Source organism: Carlito syrichta, unplaced genomic scaffold (assembly GCF_000164805.1).
Source record: "Carlito syrichta isolate Samal-C Ts95f unplaced genomic scaffold, Tarsius_syrichta-2.0.1 Scaffold308842, whole genome shotgun sequence".
In the NCBI taxonomy this organism is placed as follows: domain Eukaryota; kingdom Metazoa; phylum Chordata; class Mammalia; order Primates; family Tarsiidae; genus Carlito; species Carlito syrichta.
The window spans coordinates 191,529-218,102 of record NW_007252938.1 but is presented as its reverse complement, the minus strand read 5'-3'; the positions used below and the strand labels follow the sequence as shown (position 1 = coordinate 218,102).

Here is a 26,574-nt window from a genome sequence, read left to right as displayed (position 1 = left end):
TTACTGCTCCATGAAGTGCTAATGATCCTCTAAGCCCCAAGACTCACCTCGGCCTTAGTGCTTGCGCTCATGAGCTGCTCTCCTTGAGGCTCTGAAAGCATTACTGTCCTGTGCTTCGCCAACATTCAACAGCCCCAGTCTCTTCTAGTAATTCATAAAGTATGTCCAGTTTCCCAGAAGGAAAGATAGTGAAGTCACTTGGTCACCTTGTGTGTACTTTCTTCACAGCCCCATGATGAAGTCAGAAGTCTTATTCCTCTCCCAGATGGAGATTATCTCCCAGATAGAGAAGCTAAGGCATAGACAGTAGCATGCTTGGTCCTCTATCTCAAAGAGAAGCACCTTGGTGCATGGCCCAGTCCTCTGGATTTTCCTTCAATGAACTAGTCATGCTTCCTTGAACATATAGTTATTTTGTTATGTAGTTTTTTTCACAGGATTTCCCAGGTGTCAAATGAATACTGCTTTCCCAGATGCTTGTTAGTTATTTTTCAGGTTTTTATTTGGTCTCCAACTTAATCATCTCCAGATGAGATGCTAGTTTGTCAACATACTTGCATATCTTATTAGAGAGAATTCTCTTCAGTTCATTGAGTGCTTAATATACATCTCTAAGCTGTTTGTCTTGGAAGACAAATCAGCGAAAACTGTGTCTTAACTCTGAGGGAACTTCCAGGTTTATGGGATGGGAGCAAGATAGACCTTAGCAGGGCCAGGACCAGGGTGAGGCAAACAAAGTGCTAGGGCATCAACTCTAAAGAGACACTCACTCCAAGATGCAAGTCCAAGTTGGAAAAGAAGAAGAAAAGAGTTTTGAAATACAGCATGAAACCTGTGCATTGATTGTGCCTTTATTTATTTACTTATTTATTTGAGTCAAGGTCTCACCCTGTCACCTAGGCCGGAGTGCAGTGGTACAATCATGGCTCACTGCAGCCACTACCCCAGATAATCCTACCTCAGTCTCCCAAGTAACTGGGACCACAGGAGTTTGCCACTACAACTGGCTACATTTTTTTTGTTTTTATTATCTTGTGCAGACAGTTCTCACTGTGTTGTCCAGGCTGATCTCGAACTCCTGGGCTCAAGCAATTCTCGTGCCTCAGCCTCCCCACGTGCTGGGATTATAGGCATGAGCCATCATGGCTAGCAATTGTTCCTTTAGGAAATGTGGCCCTTAATTGTCTGCTCAGTTACCTCCCAGCTGGACCTTTCTGTTTTCTGCATCTACTTATCTTTTCCAGAGAATCTGACCTTTATCCTTCTGGGGAGATGAAGGCCTGAGTGAGGGCATCAGAATAAATTTTGTGAGGCAGTGTGTGGAGTAGGAAAAGAAAGGTGGGTGATTGACTTCATTGCCCAGATTGGTTAGGCAAAGCCTTTGGATTTTTTTTTTTTTAATTTAGCTAACAAATGTAGAAGCCAAAAAGCTTTCCTTGCATAGTGATAAGCATTCCCAGTACACACATAAAGGATACCTGGTAAATATGTGCTGATTTGACTTGACAGTAGAATGGAGTTCTGCCTGTTTTATTTCAAATGGTCTACTTATGGTACTTTTCTGAAATTTTCAAAACAGTGGGAAACTGGGCCTTGAACATCTTAAGTACTAAAGGAATAGTTGTTGATGGATTCACTTGAATGTTTCTAAGGCCTTGTCTTTCTTCTTTAGATCCTAGAACATTTTCAGCTGAGTTCAGTGTAAGAATGTGTTGGGTGACTTAAGTACTGAGACCTGGGTGTGCTTCTCTATGGCTACAACCAAGTAGAAGACTTGAACCCTGATCTCAAAAAATGTAGTATTCTAGAGCAGTGGTTTTCAACTGGGGGCAATTTTTTGTTCACCTGGGATTTGACAGTGTTATAGACATTCTTGTTTGTTGTAGCTGGGAAGATGCTACTGGCAATGTACAGGACACTCTACTCAATAAAGAATTAACTACCCCCAAATATCAGTAGTGCCAAGATTGAGGAACCCTGCTCTAAAAAGACAGATTTACCAATTAGAGGCAGAACTTTGAGGTTGCAAGACCATATCTCTAGTTAAAATCAGGGCAGGAACTAAAGCTCGGGTTGTTCAGCCCCAGTGTTCTACTTGCGACCATAGGACCATTTAGTCATGGCATTATATGACAGACTGTTTTATTTAACTTCGTCTCCCATTGATCCTGTTCATACTTTTTGCTCTCCCCATACTCAATTGTTTATATACTGTAGAACTTTATTCCTTCATGTCCCTACTAGTTCCTTTGCCTGGAACATATTTCTCTTATTTCTTCATTTGGATAATATTTCACATCTCCAGGAAGCCTTCCCTAATCTGTAACACCCCAGATTGGGTTAAGATCCACTTCTTTATTTTTTCATGGACAATCTTTATTACATAATAAAGAAATTTTCTGTTTATATGTCTGTCTTCCTCAGTAGACTGTGAGTGTCTTGGGAGTTAGGACTCTTGCACTCTGCTGCCTTCATTGTCCAGCACAGACACGCAACACACATTCAGTCATAGACATGAACCCAACTAAATGGCTAGGGAAGGGAGAAGTCAGTGTGAAATAGAATGTTGGGGAAGGCTTCATAGAGATTGAAAGACTTCAAACTTCCGTAATTCCTTGAAGGTATTGATGAATGCGTGAGCACCTTATATTGGGCAGAGACAGTTCTAAGATACTAACAGATTTTTCTGATGGTGTCTTTCTACAGGTTGATATGTCAGACCTTTCCCCAGAGGAACAATGGAGGTAAGTGTGGCAGTGGGGGTCCTGCAGGCTGGGAATTGCAGGTTAACCCAGCTAATGGAGTGGTATATATCTAACCTTCCTTTCTGCTTTTCTGTCTATGGGAGGCAGTGACTCATAACCAGCAGGACAGGTCTGTTGGGATCTTTCCAAGTACCTGGGTCACTCCCTTAGATCTGGGGAGTAAGTAAGTGATCACACCAAACCATCCATCTGAGCTTGAATATTATTTCTGGCATTTACTATTGTGTGATCTTGGGCCAGTTACTTAACTTCTTACAACCTGAGTTTGCCCCATTTGTAAAATGAAGTTTCTAACAGTAGCTGTACCTCATAGAGTCATAGAGATTAATATATGGGAAAATTCTTAGAACAGTGTCTGGCATGTTGGTAAACTTCCAGTAAGTGTTACCTGCTTTAGAGATGATTATAATCATTAGCATCATTATCTGTGACAGGATGGAAAGCTCTGGTTAAGAAAATGGGAGATGTTTGATATTAGACTAAACTGACTAGGAAAAATATATATAGAAAAAAAAGAAAATGAGAAATGTGTCTTCTGATCTCAACTCTGCTACTAACTTATTTTGTGACCAGAATGAGTCAACAGTTATCTTGTCATGATTTCTTGTCAGTAAAGGGATGTCAGAGTACCAGCCCCACAAACTTCACAAGGTGGCTGATCAGTGAGGTGATATCAACCAAATAGAATTTAATAGAAAAAAATCCCTTCATTTAGATTAAAACTCTCAATTTTATTTTTTATTTTTTGAGTTGGGGTCTCACTCTGTCACCCAGACTGGAGTGCAGTGGCCGCTCCTGGCCACTGCAACCTTGACTTGCTGGGCTCCAGTGATCCTTTCGCCTCAGGCTTCCAAGTAGCCAGAACTATAGGCGTACACTACCACACTCGGCTAATTTTTTTATATATATTGTAGAGATGAGGTCTCCACCAAGTTGCCCAGGCAGGTCTTGAACCCACGGGCTCAGGCAGTTCACTCACCTCGGCCTCCCAAAGTGCAGGATTACAGCCTGAACCACCTAGCCCGGCCAAAACTCTCAATTTTAAAAATATAGAATGGCAAAGATACCAATTCATGTGACAGACCCAGTTCGATTTATGATGACTTTAAGCTCAATATGCACCAGTTATGTATGTCAACAACCAAAATATTTAGAAGATGTTCATAGAAATATGTTATCTGCTGTAGGGAGGTGACAGTCCCACTGTGCCTGAGGTCACAAATAGTTTGTTCTAAGCATTGCATTTTAAGAGGATCTTTAACTGGATCGTGTCTAGAGTAAGACAACCAGGATTAATAGTCTCATATCATGCTATTTGAAAAGTGGCTAGAAGATCTAGAACTACTAGCCTAAAAGGGTGCAGGAAAATGGTGGTGGGGACAGGATAGTTTTGTTTTGTTTTAATGAGATCGTGACACATCTTTGAAGGGGTGGCCTTGGGAAAGAGGAGTGGATGAGTCCTTTGTTGTTTCAAAATATAGATTTAGGTCTGGTGCGTTGCAGCTGTAGAAAGATAAAGTTTTGTCTTATTGTCAGAAATATCTATAATAGTCAAAGTGTATTGGGAAGTAGTGAACCTTCTATCCCTAAAACATTGAGATTTTACTCATTTATAAACAAATATGAGTAACTACAATGTGCCAGACACTGCTGGTTGTAGAACAGATTATCTTAAAAAGCACGTCTTCTCAGCCAGCAGAGGTATTTGGCAAAGGTTATAAAAGTACTTTTTGCATTGGATGGAAACTTGAACTGGATGACTTTTTGGTCTTTTCTAGGTCCTCTCTTTGATTTCAGGTTATGTACATCCATTCAGTTATATATTGTCTGAGAACAAGGAACTTACCTTTTGCTATCTTTCTAAGTCCTCATCCCTTAGGTGTATTTATTTATCCATTTTCTTTCCAGGAACACTGCGTTGAGATCCTTAGGTGTTTTTAAGTGTGCTCTACCCTCATGACTTAGCCCATCCTCACAACAACCCCATGAGGCAGGCAGGAAAGATATGGACTCCTTTTGACAGACAAAGAAATTGTGATGTAGAGATGTGAGGCTTCTTGGCCAAGGCCATATAGGTGGGTCTGAACCTAAGTTTCTCACCCCCAATCCTATTCTTTCTGTCAGATGCTCCCACCCAGGGTAGAATTTTATATAAGATGAACCCTTAGGTGATGAGGTGGCTGACTGGCATTTGGCTTCCCATTCTGTCCACCAAGCTTCCCCTTTCATTTTATTATAAAAAACTTTAAACATATAGAAAAGTTGAAACACTTGTACAGTAAATACTCTTATATCTACCACCTAGATTCTATAGTTAACTTTTTGTTATACTTGCTTTATCATTGACCTATTCATAATTCATTGTACTAGGTTATTTTTGCTGTTAATCTGCCATTGTCCCTGAGAATTCCATGAGACATCATTTATGTTGTCCTTCTCCTCCCTTCCAAATACCCTGGTATAATGGGAATTTGTATAAAAGCATTGACAGCAAGTTACGTTTGTATTCAGTTTTCTTTCTAACTCCTTTCTCATTCCTCTCCTTTGGTTGATTCTGACCCCATAGTGGGAGAAGTGGCTGTTGTTAGAGCAAGCTTCTTGCCAATATTGGCCAAGGGAGTCACTTGCTGCCGCCATTCTTTAAGACCAGAACTGTACTCTCTAATTACTGAACTTCCTTAAGCCCTTGAGAAGGCTGTTTACCTGTGGGTACTGATGGTGAAGTCATTGTTAGATTAGTATAAAGTTGAAGCAGTCCAGACTTTTCAGGCTTTAACTAGCCTTAAGGATCTCTGACCCTGGCTGCGAGGGTTGGATAAATAAGGCAAGACTTTAACCCTGGAATCAGTACACACTTTACAATGTTACTCTTTTATTGGTGTAATAAATATCACTGACTAAGACTATGAGGCTTTATGTCTTTAACCTTTTGGGGTTACTTTTTTCTTCCAGTGTCAGGTTGAAATAGGCCTGAAATGGTCAGTGACACAGGTTTCTCCTGGACCTCCTTTGTGCTGCAAGAAAGGTGTCAGCTGTTTTTGCCATGGGAGCCAGGCAGCAATATCTGAACTTGGTTACTAGAGACCATATAGCAATGGTTCTATCCCAAAATGCCTGTCCTCTTTGGCATGTATCCATCTAGCCCCTAATTTGTATGGTACTCTGCAGCTGCAAAGCACAGGAATGTATTCTGAGCTATTGACTGGTGGGATATCTCTGGAAAGTGCTACCTCTTTATTACTACACCACCCCTGACTTGACTCACCCTGTGTGTTTGGCTTTCAGGGTCGAGCATGCACGCATGCATGCCAAGCACCGCGGTCACGAAGCCATGCACGCTGAAATGGTCCTCATCCTCATCGCTACCTTGGTGGTGGCCCAGCTGCTCCTGGTGCAATGGAAGCAGAGGCACCCCCGCTCCTACAATGTAAGCCACTTTGCCTCTCATTTCTATGTCTGTCAGTCATCAAGAGACTCTTCATAAATATTCCAGGGCCCAGCCTAACCCATGCCACATGTAGGCTGAGAAAGACAGTAACAATGAACTTTATGTATGAATGATGAATAGTATATGGAATGTATGTGTGTGTATGGGGCAAATGATTGAGAGGGTGAAAACAAGGCTAAGACATAAGACAACTTTCATGACTAGAAAAGGTAGGTCCTCCCTTTTAAGCATTGTGGGACAAGTTCGTGAAGGAGATATTCATCAGGAACTATTCAGTTGGAAAGAAGGGAAGATCATTTGACTGGGCAAACCAAGCTTCTTTTTTTTTTTTTGAGTTGGGGTCTCACTCTGTCACCCAGACTGGAGTGCAGTGGCCACTCCCGGCCACTGCAGCCTCGACCCACTGGGCTCTGGCGATCCTTCCGCCTCAACCTTCCAAGTAGCCGGAATTACAGGCATGCGCTAGCATGCCCGGCTGATTTTTTTTTTGTAGAGATGAGGTCTTGTCAAGTTGCCCAGGCGGGTCTCGAACCCGCGGGCTCAGGCAATCCACTCACCTCAGCCTCCCAAAGTGCAGGGATTACAGGCTGAGCTACTGAGCCCGGCTAAACCAAGCTTCTTACGGGTAGAATTTAGATTCCATTAATCTAATTTGTTTTAAAAAAATAGTAATTGAAAAAATTAGAAAAAAATATGAGATACAGAAAACAGATAGCTAAATAGCAGAAGTAAATTATTCTTTATCCTTAATTGTTTCAAATATAGATGGATTAAATTCTCTTATTGAAAGGCAGATATAGCAGAGTTTGTTTTTTTTTTTGAGACGGGTTCTTGTTCTGTCACCCATGCTGTAGTGCAGTGGCACAAGCATAACTCACAGCAGCCTCCAACTCCTCAGCTCAAGTGATCCTTCTGCCTCAGTCTCCCAAGTATGTAGGTTTACAGGTGTGTGGCAGCACATGGGGCTAATTAAATTTTTTTGTAGAGACGTGATCTTACTATGTTGCTCAGGGTAGTCTTGAACTCTTGGCTTCAAGCAGTCCTCTTACCTTGGCCTCCCAAAGTGCTGGAATTACAGGCATGAGCCACTGATCCTGGCCTTGTATTTTAAATAATGTATTTATATTAATGAATAAATTTCTATTTTAAACATTATGTATTAACTTTGTGCTTTGGAAGGTAATAATTATTTTATATTGCCGTATCTGTACCCCTCACATATACTCATTTCCTCTTTCCAGTTTTAGTTAAATAAATATTCATTGTTTATATTATTATGACTTGTAAATATTATTTACAGTTGGAGCCATGTGGTGTATTTGGTTCCCTTGCTTGGGATTCTTTTGGAATGTTTCTTTTCTTTTTTTTTTTTTTTTTTTTTGAGTTGGAGTCTCACTCTGTTGCCCAGGCAGGGGTGCAGCGGTCTGCTCACGACCACCGCAGCCTTGACCTGCTGAGCTCAGGCGATCCTTCCGTCTCAGCCTTCCAAGTAGCTGTAACTACAGATGCACACCACCACGCCCAGCTAATTTTTGTGATTTATCGTAGAGACAAGGTCTCACCAAGTTGCCTAGGCTGGTCTTGAACCCATAGGCTCAGGCAGTCCTCTCACCTTGGCCTCCCAAAGTGCTAGGATTACAGGCTGAGGTACCGCACCCAGCCGGAATGTTTCTTCTTATTTTTTTTTTGAGTCGGAGTCTCATTCTGTTGCCCAGGCTGGAGTGCAGTGGCACACTCATGGACACCTCAGCCTCAATCTGCTGGGCTTTGGCGAGCCTTCCCCTCAGCCTTCTAAGTAGCTGGAACTACAGGCACGTGCTACCAGCCTGGCTAATTTTTAAAAAAATTTGTTGTAGAGATGAGGTCGCACCATGTTCTCTGGGCTGGTCTCAAGCCCACAGACTCAAGCAGTCCTCTCGTCTCAGCCTCTCAGAGTGATGGGATTACAGGCTTGAGCCACTAGACCTGGCCCTTATTGATTTTTAAGAACTTTTTGTAGATCACGAATAAGCCTTTTACATATGCAGCAAATATCTTTCCCCAGTTTGTCATTCGGTTTTGTTTGTAGAATTAGTATAGAAATATTTATAGACTAGATTTATGAACAGTCTTGTGAGCTGGGGTCTCTATTATTTGCTATTATGTTTGGACAACCCATCTTGCTATTCCTGATTTTTTGTCCTGGTTCATCTAAAGTTCTTCTCCCTACCCAGGCATATTTTAGGTAATAGTCATAACCACCAGTTTTACAATTCTTGGGGACCCATCACTCTCAAATCTACTTTAGGTGGGTTCTAGAGAGGATAAGCAGAACGAAAGCATAGTTGGGGCATTACCAACTGTGTAATTACATAGACATAATCGCACCAGCTAGCAATTATTAATTACTATATAGTGTGCCAGATATTTTGCATGAGGTAGGTAGTATTCATTTTGTCATTATATGGATCAAGAAACTGAAGATTGAAGAAATTAACTGAGCCCCACTCAACCAGTGATTATCAGAGGCATGATTCACACTCCTTCCATTCGACTTCTGTGTTCCACAATGTCTATTTATTTGTTCAGTCAGCAGATATTCTGATCCTTTCTAGCCCCATGCTGGGACTGTTCTCAAGTATAGTCTTCGTTTTGCGGAGAAGCCACTTTGAAAACAGTTTAGCATTGTCTTTTAAAGTTTAATATTCAAATTCCCTTTGATCCAGGTTTTTAATTCCAAGATGTATACCAAGAGAACATTTTGGTACATCCTTCTAGGATTTTTCATAGCAATGCTGTTTGTAATAGCAAGCATTTGGAAATGGCTTAATGCCTATACATAGATGAATGGATAAGTAGTTGTGATATGTTCACATAATGCAATATTATATAACATTTAAATAATACATATAACATATAAAACTTATGAAAATAACATGAAATATAATTAACTACAAATAGTGGTTAGGATGAATCTTAGCAGTATAATATGGAGTGAAAAAGGTAAGTCCTAGAAGACTACTTATAACTTGATACTTTTGTTCTTTTTTTTTGAGTCAGAGTCTCATTCCTTTGCCCAGGCTGGAGTGCAGTGTCACGCTCATGGCTACCCCAGCGTCAACCGCTGGACTCAGATGATCCTTCTGCCTCAGCCTTCCGAGTAGCCAAAACTACAGGAGTGCACTACCACACCCAGCTAATTTTTTGATTTATTGTAGAGACAAGGTCTCACCAAGTTGCCCAGGCTGGTCTTGAATTCCTGAGCTCAGGCAGTCCTCTCGCCTCGGCCTCCCAAAGTGCTAGGATGACAGACTTGAGCCACTACCCCCGGCCCTTGTTTTTTGTTTGAAAAGTTCTGGAGATCTGTTACACAACAGTGTAAATATGCATAACACTACTGAAATATACACTTAAAATGGTTAAAATAGTGAATCTTAAGGGTTTTTTTTTACCACAATTAAAAATAACTTAAAATAAATTAAAAGTGGTTCATACATGACCTAATGATGAGAATGTTCATTAACCAAAGATTTTGAATAACTTATTATTTTCCCTACCTGAAGTTCAAAAATAAGGCAAGGAAGAAAGCAACTGCCAAGACAGGGACTTATCTTACCAGATATTAAAACATACCCTAAGAACAGACAAGTAGCCCAGTGGGACAGAATGCAGTTCTCAGAGACAGATTCAAGTATGTTGGGGACTTAATATACAATAAAAGTGTAACCACAAATCAATGAAGAAGGTATTAATTGTTAAATAGATCATGTTGAGAAAACTCTCACCATATAGAGAAACATCACAAGATTTGTACATAATACTGAATGCAAAGGGGACTCAATTATGAAAGGTAAAGTTATAAAATTAACTTTATAAAGATAGACAAGAAAGATTAAATAATTTTAAATTTGTGTACTTATTTATCTATTTTTTAGAGACAAGATTCTCAGTTTATCACCCAGGCTGGAGTGTGGTGATGTAATCTTGGCTTACTGCAGCCTCTACCTCCTGGCCTCAAGTGATCCTCCTGTCTCATCCCCACAAAGTACTAGGATTACAGGCATGTGCCACAATATCTATCCCTTGACAAATTTGGTTACATTAAAATTAAGGATTTTTTTTTTTAATTGTAACTGGGCATTTTATTATAAAAAATTGATGCTTGTATACACAAACTAATATGAACTCAAAATTCATCAAACATTTACTTCATTTTTTAGCTTGACCTTCTAGTAAATCTTTAGCTCCATTGATTTTTGGCTACTATATAAGGAGATCCTCCTTTGTCTGGATGATTTAGGAGCATATTATGTCGATGAGCATCTCTTATTTTTCCTTTATTGGCCGTAGGGCTTACACCTAGTGTTAATGCTGCTTCCCGTTTTGTCATTTTGGGTTCAAACCCACCTCTGTAATAGCCACCACTGAAGGCAGATTTTGGTAGACTTTCAAAAACTTGTTTTACTTGGGGTTCCATATGCTTCATGGCTTGCAGAACATAACGACCTGCAAATCCTGCAGCAGCAATAGTGAGTCCAATTGCTACCACTGTACTGGCCATGGCTCCAGCTCGGCTCCCCTGCCTCCCCTGGGAGCGCGGCTCATCCCAGCGTGGAGGTCGCGGCCATCAACTGCACGCCTTTACCGGACAGCGACGCAGCCCCCGACAGCAGAAACAGTGCCCGTCACCAGTCAAGGATTTTTTCTATGAAGGATACCATAGGCAAAGTTAACTGATAATCAAATGTTGAATACATAATTAATGATTAAAAATTGACAATAGATTAATATTAAGATCAGACTATCCAGAGGAATGCCTACAAATCAACAAAAGATAGCAACTCTAATAGAAAAATGAGCCAAGGATATGAACAATTTTCAGGAGAAGAAACCCAAAACAACATCGGGCATGAAAAGTGATATTCAAAGTCATTAGTAATTATGCATAATTAAAACAACATAAATGCACATTAAAACCATAATGAAATATCATTTTACGTCTATTAGGTTGGCAAAACCTAGAAAGCTGAATAGTGCTAAGTGTTGGCTAGGATCAGGGACTTTAGGAGCCTTTATGTACTTTTGTATGGGTACAAAGACTTGTGTAAGCATTGTGTATAGCATCATGGCACTGCTCAGTCAGACAGAACATACACATACCCTGTGACACATCCTAAGGGGACATGTGAGGGGGTATTCCTTTAAGTGTTAATTGTGCTGGTTAATTGAGGAGTTGGAGGCAGTCTGGATATCCATCTCTGAGATAACAGAGGTAAAATGTGATGGATGCATATCATGAAGTTGTTTTACAGTTAAAAGCAACACATTAAGTTGTTGCTTAGCAACACTCTATGGCAACTTGGGTGGACCTTAAAAACATAGTACTAAGTGGAAAAAGTAAGAAATAAAAGATCTATAACAATGCCAGTTAGCAAATTAAAAATACATGCACAGGAAGCAATAAACAGTTTGTATGAACAAATAAAAACAAAAATATGTGTATGAAACACAACAGAATGTCTATGGGGTGAGGAATGGAAATAGAAGACTCAGAACAACTTCCTGGAGAACGCTGTATAAAGAAGAGGCACTGGGATTGTTGTTGAGCAAAAACGTGAACTATTTAAGATTGGCTGTCAGAGCTTTTAAAAAATGCTTCTTATGGCATGCCAAGCAATGATGGAATTAATTGATAAGGCTCTGTCTCTCTCAAACTGAATGACATTTTTTGTTCTTCACTAGCATAGAACAAAAAAGGCTGGCAGCCCAGCCTTTCATTGGGCACCCGTGACCACCAAGTGGAAAAACACTAGCTCTGTTCTCCTAGACCGAGGTTCCTCAATATGGGGACCATTGACATTTTGGGCTAGAGAATTCTTTGTGTTTTAGGAGGCTATCCTGTACATTGTAGGATGTTTAACAGCATCCCTGGCCTCTATTCACGATGCTGGCAGCACCCTTTCCTCAATTGTGACAACCAAATATGTCTCCAGATGTTGCCATATGTTCCCTGGGGTACAAAATCTCCCCTGTTGAGAAACACTGTCTTAGACTGTAGGACCTAGAGCAGCATGTATGTTGCCAGCTCTGAGACTGATTTTGAGTGGGTATGAAGCCCACTGGGGAAGTATCAAACTTCTTTCTGTAATTTAGGAGCTCAAATCTAACCTTTACCTCAAAGGAAGAGAAATATAGTCTAAATTGTTATTTGGAGCAAGAGATCCTACTGCTTTTTGTATCTAAATTTTAGATACTGTTCTTTTCAATTCCAGCAGTAACAATAATACCTTAAATTGCTTGTGCTTTAAATTTGATGATGTTTAAAATATACTTTTCTCATCTGCTGTCTCATTGGAACCTCACACCGGCTCTGTAAGATATGGAAGGAAGCCAGGCTCCGTGGCTCAGCCTGTAATCCCAGCATTTTGAGAGGCCAAGACGAGTGGATTGCCTAGCCTGCAGGTTCGAAACCAGCCCCGGGCCACTTGGCGAGACCGTGTCTCTACAATAAAATAAAAAATAACCGGGCGTGGTAGCGCATGTCTGTAAGTTCTGCCTACTTGGAAGGCAGAGGCAGAAGGATTGCCGGAACTCAGCAGGTCGACGATGAGTAGCTGTGAGCGTGCCACTACTGCACTCCAGTCTGGATGATGGAGTGAGATTCCAACTTGCAACCTGGGCGATGGAGTGAGACTCTAACTCGGGGCGGGGGGGGGAAGATAGGGAAGGAATTTATCTCCATTTTTCAGATGAATAAACCTCTGGTGCGGAGTTCTAAAGTGATTGCTGGGAGCACGTGACTATTAAATTGGAGACCTGGGGCAACCCCTCAGGTCCCCTCCCACTGTGGGAGCTTTTCTGTCCTCTCAGGAAATCTTGCTTTCTAATAAATGAAAGAATGAATGAATTAATAAATTATAAAATAGAATTCTTGTTAAGTGCCCTTTCCATAGGTTTCTCTCAAAGGCCTCTGGAAATTTTTGTCATTTTCTGCCATAGTCATTTCTGTTTCGGACTCTTCTGAGTTTCCTTCTTTAATGACTTTTGCCAACTCCTTTCCCTGGATCTTAGGTACTCTCACAACCAGCCCTTTACTGTCTGCATCATCTTGCCTCCTTAGCTTTTCCAGGGTTCCCTGCCAACTCAGTGAATGATGGTAGGGAGGCAACTTCAGAGGCAAGATCTGGTTTGGAAACATCCTAAGCTAGATTTGCTTTTTGCCTTCTCTGTAGCTCAGTTTTCCTCATCTATTCAGAGAGTCTAATAGTACTCTTTAACTCCCTCAGGGATGCTAAGGGAAGGGATAAGCTTGTGCCTGGAAAAGTATCCTATTTTTAAAAATCTCCAAGGAGAGGCTTTCATCATCTCTGCTACCAAATATAGTATCCTTTCAAACCTCTAACTTCTGAACTGCTGTTTCTTCCTGGAATGGATGAGTAGCAAAATCTTTCTACTTAGAAATCTTTCAAGTATTATTCAGGGATCCCCACCCCTGGGTGGTGGACTGGTACCATGGCCTGTTAGGAACCGGGCCACACAGCAGGAGGTAAGCATGGTTGAGTGGAGTTCTGCCTCCTGAAAGATCAATGGTGACATTAGATTCTTATAGGAGCACGAACCCTATTGTGAACTGTGCTTGTGAGGGATCTAGGTTGGGAGGTTGTGTGCTCCTTATGAGAATCTAATGCTTGATGTTGCTCCCCCATACCCAATTGTCTTCCATGAAACTGGCCCCTGATACCAAAAAGGTTGGGGACTACAGCAGATTACTAGAATGTGGCTAGAGAGTTCTTGCTAAGATGTTAGTGATTTGTAATTCACTTTTATCTTCAGAATATAATACTTTTATCATTTATTATACTTCAGAATATAATACTTTTATCTTCAGAGTGTAATAAAAACTTTTAGCTGTGATATCTATATCAGCCTCTTTTGAGCCTTGTCTATCTCTGTAGGCTCATTCCTCACCCCTTCCTCAAATACTAGTTGTACTTTCTCAAAAGTACCATGTTCCCTTATCCTGAAACATTCATCATGATATCTTTTTCCACCTGGACCTACTAGATCATCAAGACAGAGATGAAAGTATGCTTCCTAGCCAGGCACAGTGGCTCACGCTTGTAATCCCATCATTTGGGGCGGTGGAGGCAGGAGGATTACCTGAGCCCAGGGGTTTGAGATCAACCTGGGCCACTTGGTGAGACCTCACCTCTACGATAAATTGGAAAAAAAAAGTAGCTGGGCATGGTGGCACGTGCCTGTGGTTCCAGCTACTTGGAAGGCTGAGGTAGAAGGATTGCCAGGTCAAGGCTGCAGTGGCCATGAGTGTGCCACTACACTCCATCCTGGGTGACAGAGTGAGACTCTGACTCAAAAAAAAAAAAAAGAAAAAAAAAGTAATATTTGTCAGGCATTGATTCAGTCTGTACTGACATAACTTCCAGTAATGACGAACTCGCAACTAAAAGGCAGTCTATTTAAATATGGACTACCTCTTACCGTTAGCATCTATCATCATCATCTTAACTATGTTAGTCTTGTGGAAAGATAAGTGGGTATTGCTATTCTTATCTCTCAGATCAGAGAAGCTGAGATTGTCCCTCAGTAAATGTTTGCCAAGTGAATCAGTTATCCACTTTCAGGCTAGTCTTCAGGTCTGTGTTTGCACATTCAGGGAAAGAAGGACGAATGGCTTTTGTGTTTCCCCCTCCACCTGGCCAAACCCAGGCCTCCTAGGATCATCCAGAGCTCTGCCTCTTCCAGGAAATCTTCCTAACAGCTCCTGCCCACATTGCTACATCTTTCTTTCTTTTTTTTTTTTGAGTTGGAGTTTCACTCCGTCACCCAGACTGGAGTGCAGTGGCCGCTCCTGGCCACCGCAGCCTCGACCCACTGGGCTCCGGCGATCCTTCCGCCTCAGCCTTCCGAGTAGCCGGAATTACAGGCGCGTGCTACCACGTCCAGCTAATTTTTGACTTATTGTAGAGATGAGGTCTCGCCAAGTTGCTCAGGCGTGTCTCGAACCTGCGGGCTCAGGCAGTCCACTCACCTCAGCTACATCTTTCCTCTGAACTCCCATGTCAGTACTTGATGCTCTGCATGGCTGCCTAATTTGTGTGTTTATGTCTCATCACCCAAGTCCTGGAGGAGACATCAGAGACAAGCTTCCCCTTATTCGGTGCTTTCTATAGCATGTGCTTGAACAAATCATTGAACCAAATGGGTCTGTGTGAATGTTGCCACCAGATGGCACCAGAGACCCTGCCATTGTTCTGAGAGTCGTACATAACTTTTAGCCATTTGTTGCCAACATAGCCATTAGAAATGCCTTCCTTGTTTGGGTGTGGTGACTCACTCCTGAATCCCAGCACCTTGAGACTCAGAGTCAAGAGAAATGCCTGAGCCCAGGAGTTCCAGACTAGCCTGGGCAACATGGCGAACCCTCATCTCTATAATTAAAAAAAAAAATTAGCTGGGTGTGGCGCCGCATGCCTATAGTACCAAATACTTGGAAGACTGAGGTGGAAGGATTGCCTGAGTCCAGCAGATTGAGGCTGCAATAGCCGTGATCATGCCATTGAACTCTAATCTGAGTGACAGAGAGACTCCGACTCAAAAAAAGAAAGAAAAAATTTCCTTTATTAAGAGGTTTAAACTTATTTGCTAAGCAAAACACTACAGTAGGAACTTTAAGAACAAACCAGATAAACCAGATAACATAACATGGTAGACCGTTCTGTTCATTTGGCCCCTCTGCCCTCCCCCATGTCAGGCAATGGGCTCTTGCCCCAGCAGCTGCTTTCTAGACTCTGAGCAGAATCTGGCTTTCAAGAACCCTAATAAAGAGTGCCTAGATCCCTAAACATGGCCTCAAGTCAATGGTTTCTGTATTTATTAATTCATTTACTTATTTATTTGAGTCAGAGTTTTACTCTGTCACCTAGGCTAGAGTGTAGTGAGTGACTCATTCATGGCCACAGCAGCCCTTGGCCTGCTGGGCTCAGGCAATCCTTCTAACTCAACCTTCCAAGGAGCTGGAACCATGGTGTGTGCCACCATGCCTTGCTAATTTTTTGACTTATCGTAGAGACGAGGTCTTGCCAAGTTGCCCAGGGTAATCTTGAACCCCCGGCCTCAGGCAATTCTCTTGCCTCTGCCCCCCAAAAGTGCTGGGATTGCAGGCATGAGTCACCATGCTGGCTGGTTTGTGTTTTTAGATAATTTATTTCCTTTTTCTTTTTTTTTTTCTGAGTCAAGAGACTCACTCTGTCGCCTAGGCTAGAGTACAGTGGCACACTACCCACAGCCACCACAGCCTCGACCTGCTGGGTTCAGGTGATCCTTCCATCTCAGCCTTCCAAGTAGCTAGAACTACAGGCATGTGCCACCATACCAGGCTAATTTTTTTATTTATTGTAGAGATGAGGTCTCACCAAGTTGCCCAGGCTGTTTTCGAACCCCTAGGCTCAGGCAGTCATCTTGCCTCGGCCTCCCAGAGTGCTGGGATTACAGACTTGAGCCATCACACCCGGCCTGATAATTTACTTTCATTTAAATATAAGAGCTTTCATATGGAATGCTTATATTTATGGCCTTACTTACAGTGAGTGCTAACATTGTTAGGCACTGTTCTAATTGCTTTCCAGGCATTAACTCACTTAACCCATACAACCTTATGACCGTAGATACTGTCAACCACATTTTACAGTTTAGAGAACTGAGGCTTGTCAGGGTTAAGTGATTTCCCTAAGGTAATACAGTTACTAAATAGCTATATTGGATACATATTTAGATCTCTTTAATTCTTTTTTTTTTTTTTGAGTTGGTGTCTCACTCAGTCGCCCAGACTGGAGTGCAGTGGCCGCTTCCGGCCACCGCAGCCTCGACCTGCTGGGCTCCAGTGATCCTTCCACCTCAGCCTTCCAAGTAGCCGGAATTACAGGCATACGCTACCATGCCCAGCTGATTTTTTGATTTATTGTAGAGATGAGGTCTCGCTGCCCAGGCGGGTCTCGAACCCGCGGGCTCAGGCAATCCACTCACCTCAGCCTCCCAAAGGCGCGAGATTACAGGCTGAGCCACCCAGCCAGGCTCAAGCTCAGATTTTTAAAAAAACTTTTAAGAAATTTCTTGAGCCGGGCTGGGTGGCTAGCCTGTAATCCCAGCACTTTGGGAGGCCGAGGTGAGTGGATTGCCTAAACCCACGGATTCGAGACCCACCTGGGCAACTTGGCAAGACCTCATCTCTATAATAAATCAAAAATTAGCCGGGTGTGGTAGCGCACGCCTGTAGTTCCAGCTGCTTGGAAGGCTGAGGCAGAAGGATCACCGGAGCCCAGCAGGTCGTGTGGTGGCCGGGAGCGTGATACTTCACTCCAGTCTGGGCAACAAAGTGAGACTCCAACTCAAAAAAAAAAAAAAAGAATCTGAAGGTTAATAGAATCATTAAAATAAGGGTTTGATTCAGATCTTTTTCCTGCACTAGACTGGTAGCTCCTGGAGAACAGGAACTGGAGGTCATGTTCATTTCTGCACTCCTCTTCTCATTAAATACAAAATATACTTGGTGGATGAATAGGTGAGTGAGTGAACCCTGTCTACTCTCCCAGGAAGATACAGGGCTGGTTTACAGAAGGGTTTGAGAAATCAAGCCGAACCCTTCCTTTAAGGAGGGAGGAACCCTAATGAGTGGGAGGCAAAAGAAAACTAGAACTTGGTCTGCTGGGCTTCTACTGGGCCATTCAGTTTCAGCAAGTCTAATCCTGCCTCTAAATTCTCCCTCTCTCATTCTCATGTTCTCTCTCCCTCTCTAATATTCTCCCTCTCTGTCTCATATTCTCTCTCTTGATATGACTTGAGTGGCTTTTCACCCTTGTGTTAAGCCTGAAAGTTATAAAAACAAGACAAGATTTTTCATTCCTGATGCTCAGACTTAACTCCTGTTTGTGTCTTTGTCCAAGTCAGATTATAATCCAAGGTCTCTGCCTCTCACCTTATCCAAAATGTACAGAGTTTCAGCTCATGGAGAGAAAATGACCTTGACCTTAGATTCCTCCTCAGAACATGCTGTTGACAACTAGTGGGGAGTGGTAAGAGGCCACTAGAGCAGGCTGGTTGGACTTTTCAGAGTTTTTGGTTTTTTGAGTGGAGTGGAGTCTCACTGTTGCCCAACCTGTAGTGCAGTGGCATGCTTATGGCCACTGCAGCGTTGACTCGCTGGGCTCAGGCGATCTTCCGCTTCAGCCTTCCAAGTAGCTGGAACTATAGGTGTACACCACCGTGCCCAGCTAATTTTTTTTTTTTTTATTATAGAGACAAGATCTTGTCATGTTGCCCAGGCTGATCTCAAACGTGTACACTCAAGCAATCCTGTCACTTCAGCCTCCCAAAGTGCTGGGATTACAGGCATGAGCCACCGTGCCCAGCTAGGTTGGTTTTTTAATGCCACAGACATGTTTTTGGAAGCTAGAAGGAGACCAGGAATTTCTGTTCTTTCTCAGAGAAGACAAATGTGACTGTGTGATTTAATTCTTCTCTAGTGTCTGGACTAGTGTAAAGGCCGACGACCCTCCAGCCCTTCTTTCCACATCTAGCCATTGTAGTATCATGATTCGCATTGCCTTACTCTCTAGTTTATATAATCTACCATTGTTTGTTTTGATGTCTATTCCTGGTTTTCTTTCAGTGTCTCCTAGAATGGCAGCTGGAGGTTTATTTGGGTAGCCATCTTGGTGCTTCCACACTGTTTACACATAAGGCCAGGCTGTTTTGGAATGCTTCATTGAGGAGGTCAATTGTGGGTTCCTATACAGTAGACTTGTTATTAAGGCTTCCTGGTTCACAGACCAGCAGCCAGCACTCTTGGGCACACAGAATGAGCACCTCTAAAGCACAGTGACTTTACTCACCATTCTTTTTGTTCCTTTCTCACTGTTTCACTGTTTCTTTTTTTAATCCATAAAATAGCACAAAAAATCAGAGCTTTTTCTTGTTATAGAGCAGTCTTTAAGAGAATGGTAGCTACAGACAAAACACCAAAAAGAAACTCTAAGCTGTACTGTCTGTTATGGTGGCTATCAGTCACATGTGACTACTGATCACTTGAAATAGAGCTAGTCCACTGTAAATGTAAAAGACACATTGGATGTCAAAGCTTTAGTACATAAAAAAGAATATTTCAATATTGAGTATTTGCTGAGATGATAGCTTTTTTTATATATTGGGTAAATAAAATATATTATTAAAATTAATATTTGTTTCTTGCCTTTTTTAAATGTAGCTACTAGTAAATTTTAAATTAATATGTGAGTTGTATCATATATCAATTGGACAGTGCTAGTCTAGAAACCCCTAAGAGTAAATTTTTTTTAGTTTTCATTACTGTGAAACATCAGGGAACTAGCTACTCTTTTCCCCTCTGTAGCTCTTTTTCTTTCTTTCTTTTTCTTTTCTTTTTTTCTTTTTTTGTTTAAATGTTATTTTATTTCTTTTGATGACATCAGGAAGAAACCTCCATTAAGTGCTATCTTTTTTAATACTTGCTACTCAGAGGAGAAGAGTGGCATGTAGTGACAGGAAGGTGGTACTGGGGAGCAGAAGACTGGTGATTACTCCAGTTCTAGAATTAGAATTGTTTTATGCATTTGAAACTCTTTAGCTTACAAGTCTAAGGCAAAGTTCTGAAGGAGAGGAGTAGAATAGGCACTCTAAAATACAAATGTGGGCTGGGACATGGTGGCTCATGCTTGTAATCCCAGCACTGTGGGAGGCTGAGGTGGGAGGATCACTTGAGGCCAAGAGTTTGAGACCAGCCTGGGTAACATAGTGAGACTTGGTCTCTACAAAAAAAAAAAAATTAGCCAGGTGTGGTGGTACACACCTGTAGTCCCAGCTACTTGGGAGGCTGAGGTGGGAGGATCACTTCAGTCCAGGAGTTCAAGGCTGTGGTGAACTATGATCACACCCTGTCTTCTTAACGTATTTATCCAAATGTATTGAGGACCTATCATGTACCAGATAGTTTCCTAGTGCAGAGGAAATGTGAATATGGCTTAGACATATTAGTCCTTAAGGAGAGCTGATATACAGGTAAAGAATGAATTACAATCCAGCCTCATGCTCTAGATAAGTACAATAATGATGGTAGAAAAGATGTTGTTTTTGGAGCACTAGAAAGTCATGACTGATTCTGCCTAGAAAGGATACTGAAGACTTCGTGTATCTTGGATGTGATAATATCAGGCAGAAAGGCAGGTGGTAAGGATGTTTTAATTTGAGGGGTAACAACCTGACTTAAAAGCATGGGGAGTGGTAGGTGACCCTCAAAATAGTAGTTTGGGGCCACATTCTGGAGGATTTGACTACCTGGCTAAGGTTGTTGGAGCCTATCCTATATGCAAGGTACCATTAGAGGACTTTGAGCAGAGAAATGACATATTCAGGATCGTGTGTTAGAGATACCAGTCTGATGCCCCTGGAGAGGATAGATACTGAATGCAGAGAGCCTAACAAAGAGGTTGTTGCAGTCAGCCAGGCAAAGTATGGGCACAAATGGAAAAGACCCTATCCAAGAGACAGTTGAGCGAGGGATGAAAGGGAAGAGTCAAGCATGGTCCCAGGGTCTAACTTTGATTGCTAGTGGAGTTGCCTATATCCAAAACTGGAGTCGTAGGAGAGAGTCAGGCTGAAATAGAAAATGAGATGCACTCTGGACTGTGGATAGGGCCACGGAGGGAGCTACGAGAGCTGAAGTGCTTGTGTTTGTGTTTCAGATGGTGACCCTCTTTCAGATGTGGGTTGTCCCCCTCTATTTCACAGTGAAGCTGCACTGGTGGAGGTTCCTAGTGATCTGGATCTTTTTCTCTGCTGTCACAGCCTTTGTCACCTTCCGAGCCACCCGAAAACCTCTAGTCCAGACAACCCCAAGGTGAGAGTTTAGGGAGTGGGGAAGAGTCCAGGTTTTCTGAAGTTAGTGGGTTGGAATATATGGGAGGAGGATGGGTTTAGATGGAAAACACTGCAGTTTTGTCTGCCAAAATGATTAGGCATGAGGCCCCTCTAAAGCAAGCTGATTGGGAGATCCACCCCTCTATTCATAGATAACCCCCAAATATTTCCCCACAGCTTAGTTTATGGTTCATATTAATGTGTTTTTATATTAAGAGCATACAAGCTGGGCTCGATGGCTCAGCCTGTAATCCCGCGCTTTGGGAGGCTGAGGTGAATGGATTGCCTGAGCCCATGGGTTCAAGACCCGCCTGGGCAACTTGGCAAGACTTCATCTCTACAATAAATCAAAATCAGCCGGGCGTGGTAGTGCACGCCTGTAGTTCCGGCTCTTTGGAAGGCTGAGGTGGAAGGATCCCTGGAGCCCAGCGGATTGAGGCTGCGGTGGCCGGGAGTGGCCACTGTACTCCAGTCTGGGCGACGGAGTGAGACTCCAACTCACCAAAAAAAAAAAAAAAAAAAAAAGGAGCATACAAAATAAATAAGCAAATTGTAATAATCATTGAGGTCTCATTTAAATGTTATTTTCTTCTGTGAACCCTCCTCTGATCTCTAAATTAGATTTTGTGTTAATATTATCTCATAAGGCTCAATTCTCCTTGATTGAACTTACCACAGCTATAACTAAATATTATTTTGAGTATATGTCTCTCCCACTAAACTGTATCCATGAGATCAGGAACCACATCCATTTTGTTTGTCACTGTACATCCAGGCTGTACCACAGGGTCAGGCACATAGTAGCGTACTCTGAATTTTTGTTGAATGAATGAATCTCAGCAAATTGGTAATTTTCCAACAATCAATACTTTATTCTTTGTTGTTGGGTCACAAGACAACTGCTGTCTGTATCATTCTTTGTATTTTATCCAAATTCGTTTCTCATTTGATCCTCCCAACCAGCTTGTGAGGTCATTTAATATTTGTACATGACAGAAAAAAGAAAGATTTTCTCATTCATTCAAATAAGCACCTACTATGTGCCAGGCCCTGTGCTGAGCCCTGGGGATACAGAGCTGGATAAGACATGGTCCCTGTCCTCAAGGAGTACTCGGTTTAATGGAGGAGATGGATGAGAAGGCACCTGTTGCTGTGCAGTTGGTAAGTGCTGTGACAGATATGCACCGGTCCAAGAGAGCTTACCAGAGGAACTGGCCAGCCTCTAAGTTGTGACCACTTGATCCAAAGTCTCTCAAATTGCAGATCTTCCTATGCCTCTTATGTTCCACTTTACTGGAGGCCTTTCTCTGGCCTTCTGAGTTTCATTGTACAAGGTGAAGTGGGTGATCCAGAAGCCCCACTGACTTTGGTAGTTTACTCTGAGGGCCTTTATGGAAGGTACAGGTTCTGAAGCCAAATGAATGTGATTTGGAATCCCTAGCCCTGCCACTTGTTAGTAGTATGACCTCACCTTCCTGAGCCTTAAATTCTCTTCGTCTCTAAAACTGGGACAATAACTGCTACCTCGTATGGGGATGACATGAAGAAAATATGCAATAAAACATGTTAAGACCCATTAAGTAACAGTGTCAGCTTCTAGCTAAAATGACTTGAAATGTGTTTATAATGTGGAGAGCTTTTTATAATAATACCTAACATTTGTGATAGTGCTTTGCGATTTTTTTTTTTTTTTGAGTTGGAGTCTCACTCTGTTGCCCAGGTTGGAGTGCAGTGGCACGATCACAGCTACCGTAGCCTCAACCTGCTGGGCTCAGACAGTCTTTCCGCCTCAGCCTTCCGAGTAGCTGGAACTATAGGTGTGTGCCACCACGTCCAGCCAATTTTTTGGTTTATTGTAAAGATGAGGTCTTGCCAAGTTGCCCAGGCTGGTCTCGAACCCATGGGCTCAGGCAGTCCTCTCATTTGGCCTCCCAAAATGCTGGGAGCCACTGCACCCGGCCTGCTTTGCCATTTCAAAGCACTTTCGTAAATATTCTCATTTAATTATGCTGTGTTTAGTGAGCGTGTATTATATACCAGGAAATGGGCTCTGTACAGCCCAGTGAGAAAGGTAGCATGGCTGTCCCGTTTTATAAAGAAAACCACTTGTCTCAGGGAGGTAATTGACTTACCTGAGGTTATTCAGCTAATAAAACCTCACTTAATAAAGATTAAGGATTGCTTGACCTAAAATCCCTTGTCCTTCTCACTTTAGCTCTCTCCCTTATGATCAGTGCAAGCCCTGGATAATGGAGCTGTGTTGGTCTTTAAGGCAGTGCTATGAGGTGTTGGTGCCTTTCCCTAGCCTGAGAAGCCATCTCCACTTGCTTAGTCACAGCAGGGAGGCACAGGCCCAGAAGGACCTTGAGCTTCCTCCTGGGCTCCAGCAGGGTTGGTAGTAACCTAGTCAGCTCTCAGGAGCCACACAGGCTTGTGCTGGTTACTTAAGCAAATTGCTAACTTGTTCATTAGCTTTCATCATAGATAAGAATAATGGCTCCTGATATCAGGGACCTACCCCTATAGCTTTTAAAAGGTTCTGGTTTATTCAGAGAACCATCTTCCTCTCTGAATCTAGCTACGGTAAAGCAGCCAGATTGCACATTGTTTTTCTTTGGATCCTGGGGTGCACTGCTCCTTCTTTAGGGGAATGAACAACCTCACTTCACTCTACTACCAACACCACCACCACCCACATACATCCAATTCAAAGGTGCTTTTTGAGATTCTCCCTCTTTATCCCTTCTTCTCCAGGAAAAAATAATGAATATCAGAAGCAAATTTATTAGACATCATTTCTTTCATTGTTGGCCTGTAGGAACCAAGCTGTATTCAGACTAACCCGACTCAGGTACAAAAGCCTGTAGCTAATTCTGTCGCTAATTCATCTTCCCTTGAATTCTCTTTCGTGACAAAAACTAGCCTTCCCCACCTGTTCTCTTCTGAGCACAGCTGTAGTTATTAGGTTTTGCTTTCATACAACTAACATGAATTTGAAATGAAGTAGCTGACTAAGGTCAGCTGTGCTCTTTCTGTGTTTGAGGCTGAAACCTCTTTTTTAGGGATCTCTTTCCTTCCCTGGTCCAAGACCAGGAAAATGCAAAGCACTAGTTCCCTGGTATATGGGGGTGTTTCTACAACTTAAGAAAGTCAACAGCTCTGGATAGTAACTAACGTTGCTCAATAAGTCCTGAGCAAAGGGCCTGATGTCCCCATTGATGTGAGAATGAGCAATTCTGTGATCCAGTGGCTCCCAAGGCCAGAATCTGTGTGTCAGCTGTACTAACTTTCTCTCCTTTCGCCAGGTTGGTTTATAAGTGGTTCCTGCTGATCTATAAAATCAGCTATGCCACTGGCATCGTTGGCTACTTGGCTGTCATGTTTACTCTCTTTGGTCTTAACTTATTATTCAAGTGAGTACCCTTTACTTTTGTTTTGCTGGTACTTGGGGAGGAGTGGCTGATATACCTTTCTTTCTGCTGCAAGTTCTGGGAATTAACAAGAGGGATATATCACCCAGGACAGAGGACTTGGGTGCTGTCAAGGGGATGGGTGAGGGTAGGCCCTCCATGACTTTTGCTGGCCGAAAGAAACAATGTTCAATATATACAAAGTGAGAGTCACAAATCATTGCTTATATTTTCCAACAATTTATATTTTAGCAGAAAAGTAGTAACAGAAGTAAGCAAAACGTAGTCATGACTAAAACCAGTTACCTATTATTGCTATCACCTGAACACAGAACCATTTTCCTTGTTCATGTGTACTGTTTATTTGCAACATCCACTCTGCCTTATGTTTGGCTAGACCAGGGGTTGGCAAACTACTCTCTGTGGGCCAAATCAACCCACCACCTGTTTTTATCAAATAGACTTGTGCTGGAACATAGTCATGCTCATTCATTTTTTTTTTTTAAGAAGAATTTATTGAGAGGACAGAAAAGTTCCCACAGGAGGAGGAGACCCAAAGGGTTACCTATTCATTTACATATTGTCTATGACTGTTTTTGCACTAAAACAGCAGAGTTAAATAGTTGTGATAAGATGATATGGGCTGCAAAGCCTAAAATATTAACTATCTGGCCCTTTACAGAAAAAGTTTGCTGACCCTTGGGCTAGACTGTCAAACTCATGTGACCATGGTTGGCGACACCTGGCAACAGATCCACTTAGAAGGATAGAAGACAGGAAACACAGCAAGGCAGTGTCTGCAGGAGTCTTCACAGTAGTCCTGGAGCTAAGGTGTGTGAGGGAATAAGACCATACAGACGGGTGCAGAGGAGCCCCATCCCCACCAGCACACATTTAGTTTCAAGAATGTCCCAGTCCAGATGCAGTGTACTAATCACAGGTCACGTTTAACATATAAGTGGTGTTGCCTGTAACACAAGCTGACATTTGACCTTTATCAGATTCCCAAGGAACAGTTCTAGGCAGTTAACCTGTGGACGTTTAAGTCCTGCTCTTCTGTTGGGCACTTAGGTATCTTTCAGTTTAGTACTATCACAGGTGACACTGCTGTGTTGCTTCCTAAGGGTACATTCCTAGGTGTGGGGTTCTGGCTGTTGCATCGTGTTGTCATAAGCCTTCCATATGATCTGTACCAGCTTAGAGCTCCTCTCACCCCCAACTGAGGCAGAAGCCATGAAATCCTGAGCTCGGCGACTGGAGGGTACAATGAGTCAGTAGGGTAAAAGAGGGTGGAAATGTGATTTCCTAGATGAAGTAATGGTGGCTGTGGGTTGTAAGTCATGAGAAGTCCTGAGGCTGGGACAGTGCACTAAAGCTAAAGAGATTTAGGATTCAAGTTTAAATTCATGAGTGAGATAATCACTGGCTGCTTCCCCAAACCTAGTATACTGCAGGCAGGAGTTTCTTTTAGGATAAGTAAAAATATATCCTGGCCAGGCCTGGTAGCTTCCACCTGTAATCCCAGCTATTTAGGAGACTGAAGTGGGAGGATTGCTTGGGACCATGAGTTTGAGACCAACCTGGGCAACATAATGTGACTCTAAAAAAAATTTTTTTTTTTTTTTAGAGATGAGGTCTTATTATGTGCCTAGGTTGGTCTTGAGCTCCTGGACTCAAGCAATCCTCCTGCCTCAGCCTCCCCAAATGCTAGGATTACAGGCATGAGCCACCAAACCTGGCCTAAAAAAAAATTTTTTTTTAATTAGCCAGGTGTGGTGGGATGTGCCTTTAGTCCCAGCAACTTGGGAGGCTGAGGTGGGAGGAATACTTGAGCCTAGGAGTTCAAGGCAGTAGTGAGCTATGATCACGTCTGTTGCACTCCAACCGGGATGACAGAGCAAGACCCCACCTCACAAAAAAAATACTATTTTATATAGTGAGAGGACATCCATGGGATTCTTTCTTTCAGAGGTAGTACAGGCTGAAAGAATAAACAGCCTCCAGAATTAGAGGAATTCATTGCTGT

The 26,574-nt window shown here is 42.4% G+C and overlaps 1 protein-coding gene and 1 pseudogene across 4 annotated transcripts in view; one reads left to right on the top strand and one right to left on the bottom strand.

Moving 5' to 3' along the window:
- The window catches only part of RNF121 (ring finger protein 121), a 64,432-nt gene that overhangs the window by 23,658 nt on the left and 14,200 nt on the right, over positions 1 to 26,574 (top strand). For 2 of the 3 annotated variants that reach the window (XM_021716564.1, XM_008066089.2), the window contains exons 2-5: positions 2,707 to 2,744; positions 6,051 to 6,192; positions 20,964 to 21,118; positions 24,444 to 24,551. In XM_021716564.1, coding sequence (XP_021572239.1) covers positions 2,707 to 2,744; positions 6,051 to 6,192; positions 20,964 to 21,118; positions 24,444 to 24,551 — 443 coding nt within the window. The remainder of the gene's footprint in view (positions 1 to 2,706; positions 2,745 to 6,050; positions 6,193 to 20,963; positions 21,119 to 24,443; positions 24,552 to 26,574) is intronic. The other variant, XM_021716565.1, reaches the window with a different exon arrangement.
- Positions 10,332 to 10,854, bottom strand: LOC103268504 (annotated as a pseudogene). Its single transcript, XR_002482413.1, has one exon. The product of XR_002482413.1 is annotated as a mitochondrial import inner membrane translocase subunit TIM14 pseudogene (transcript).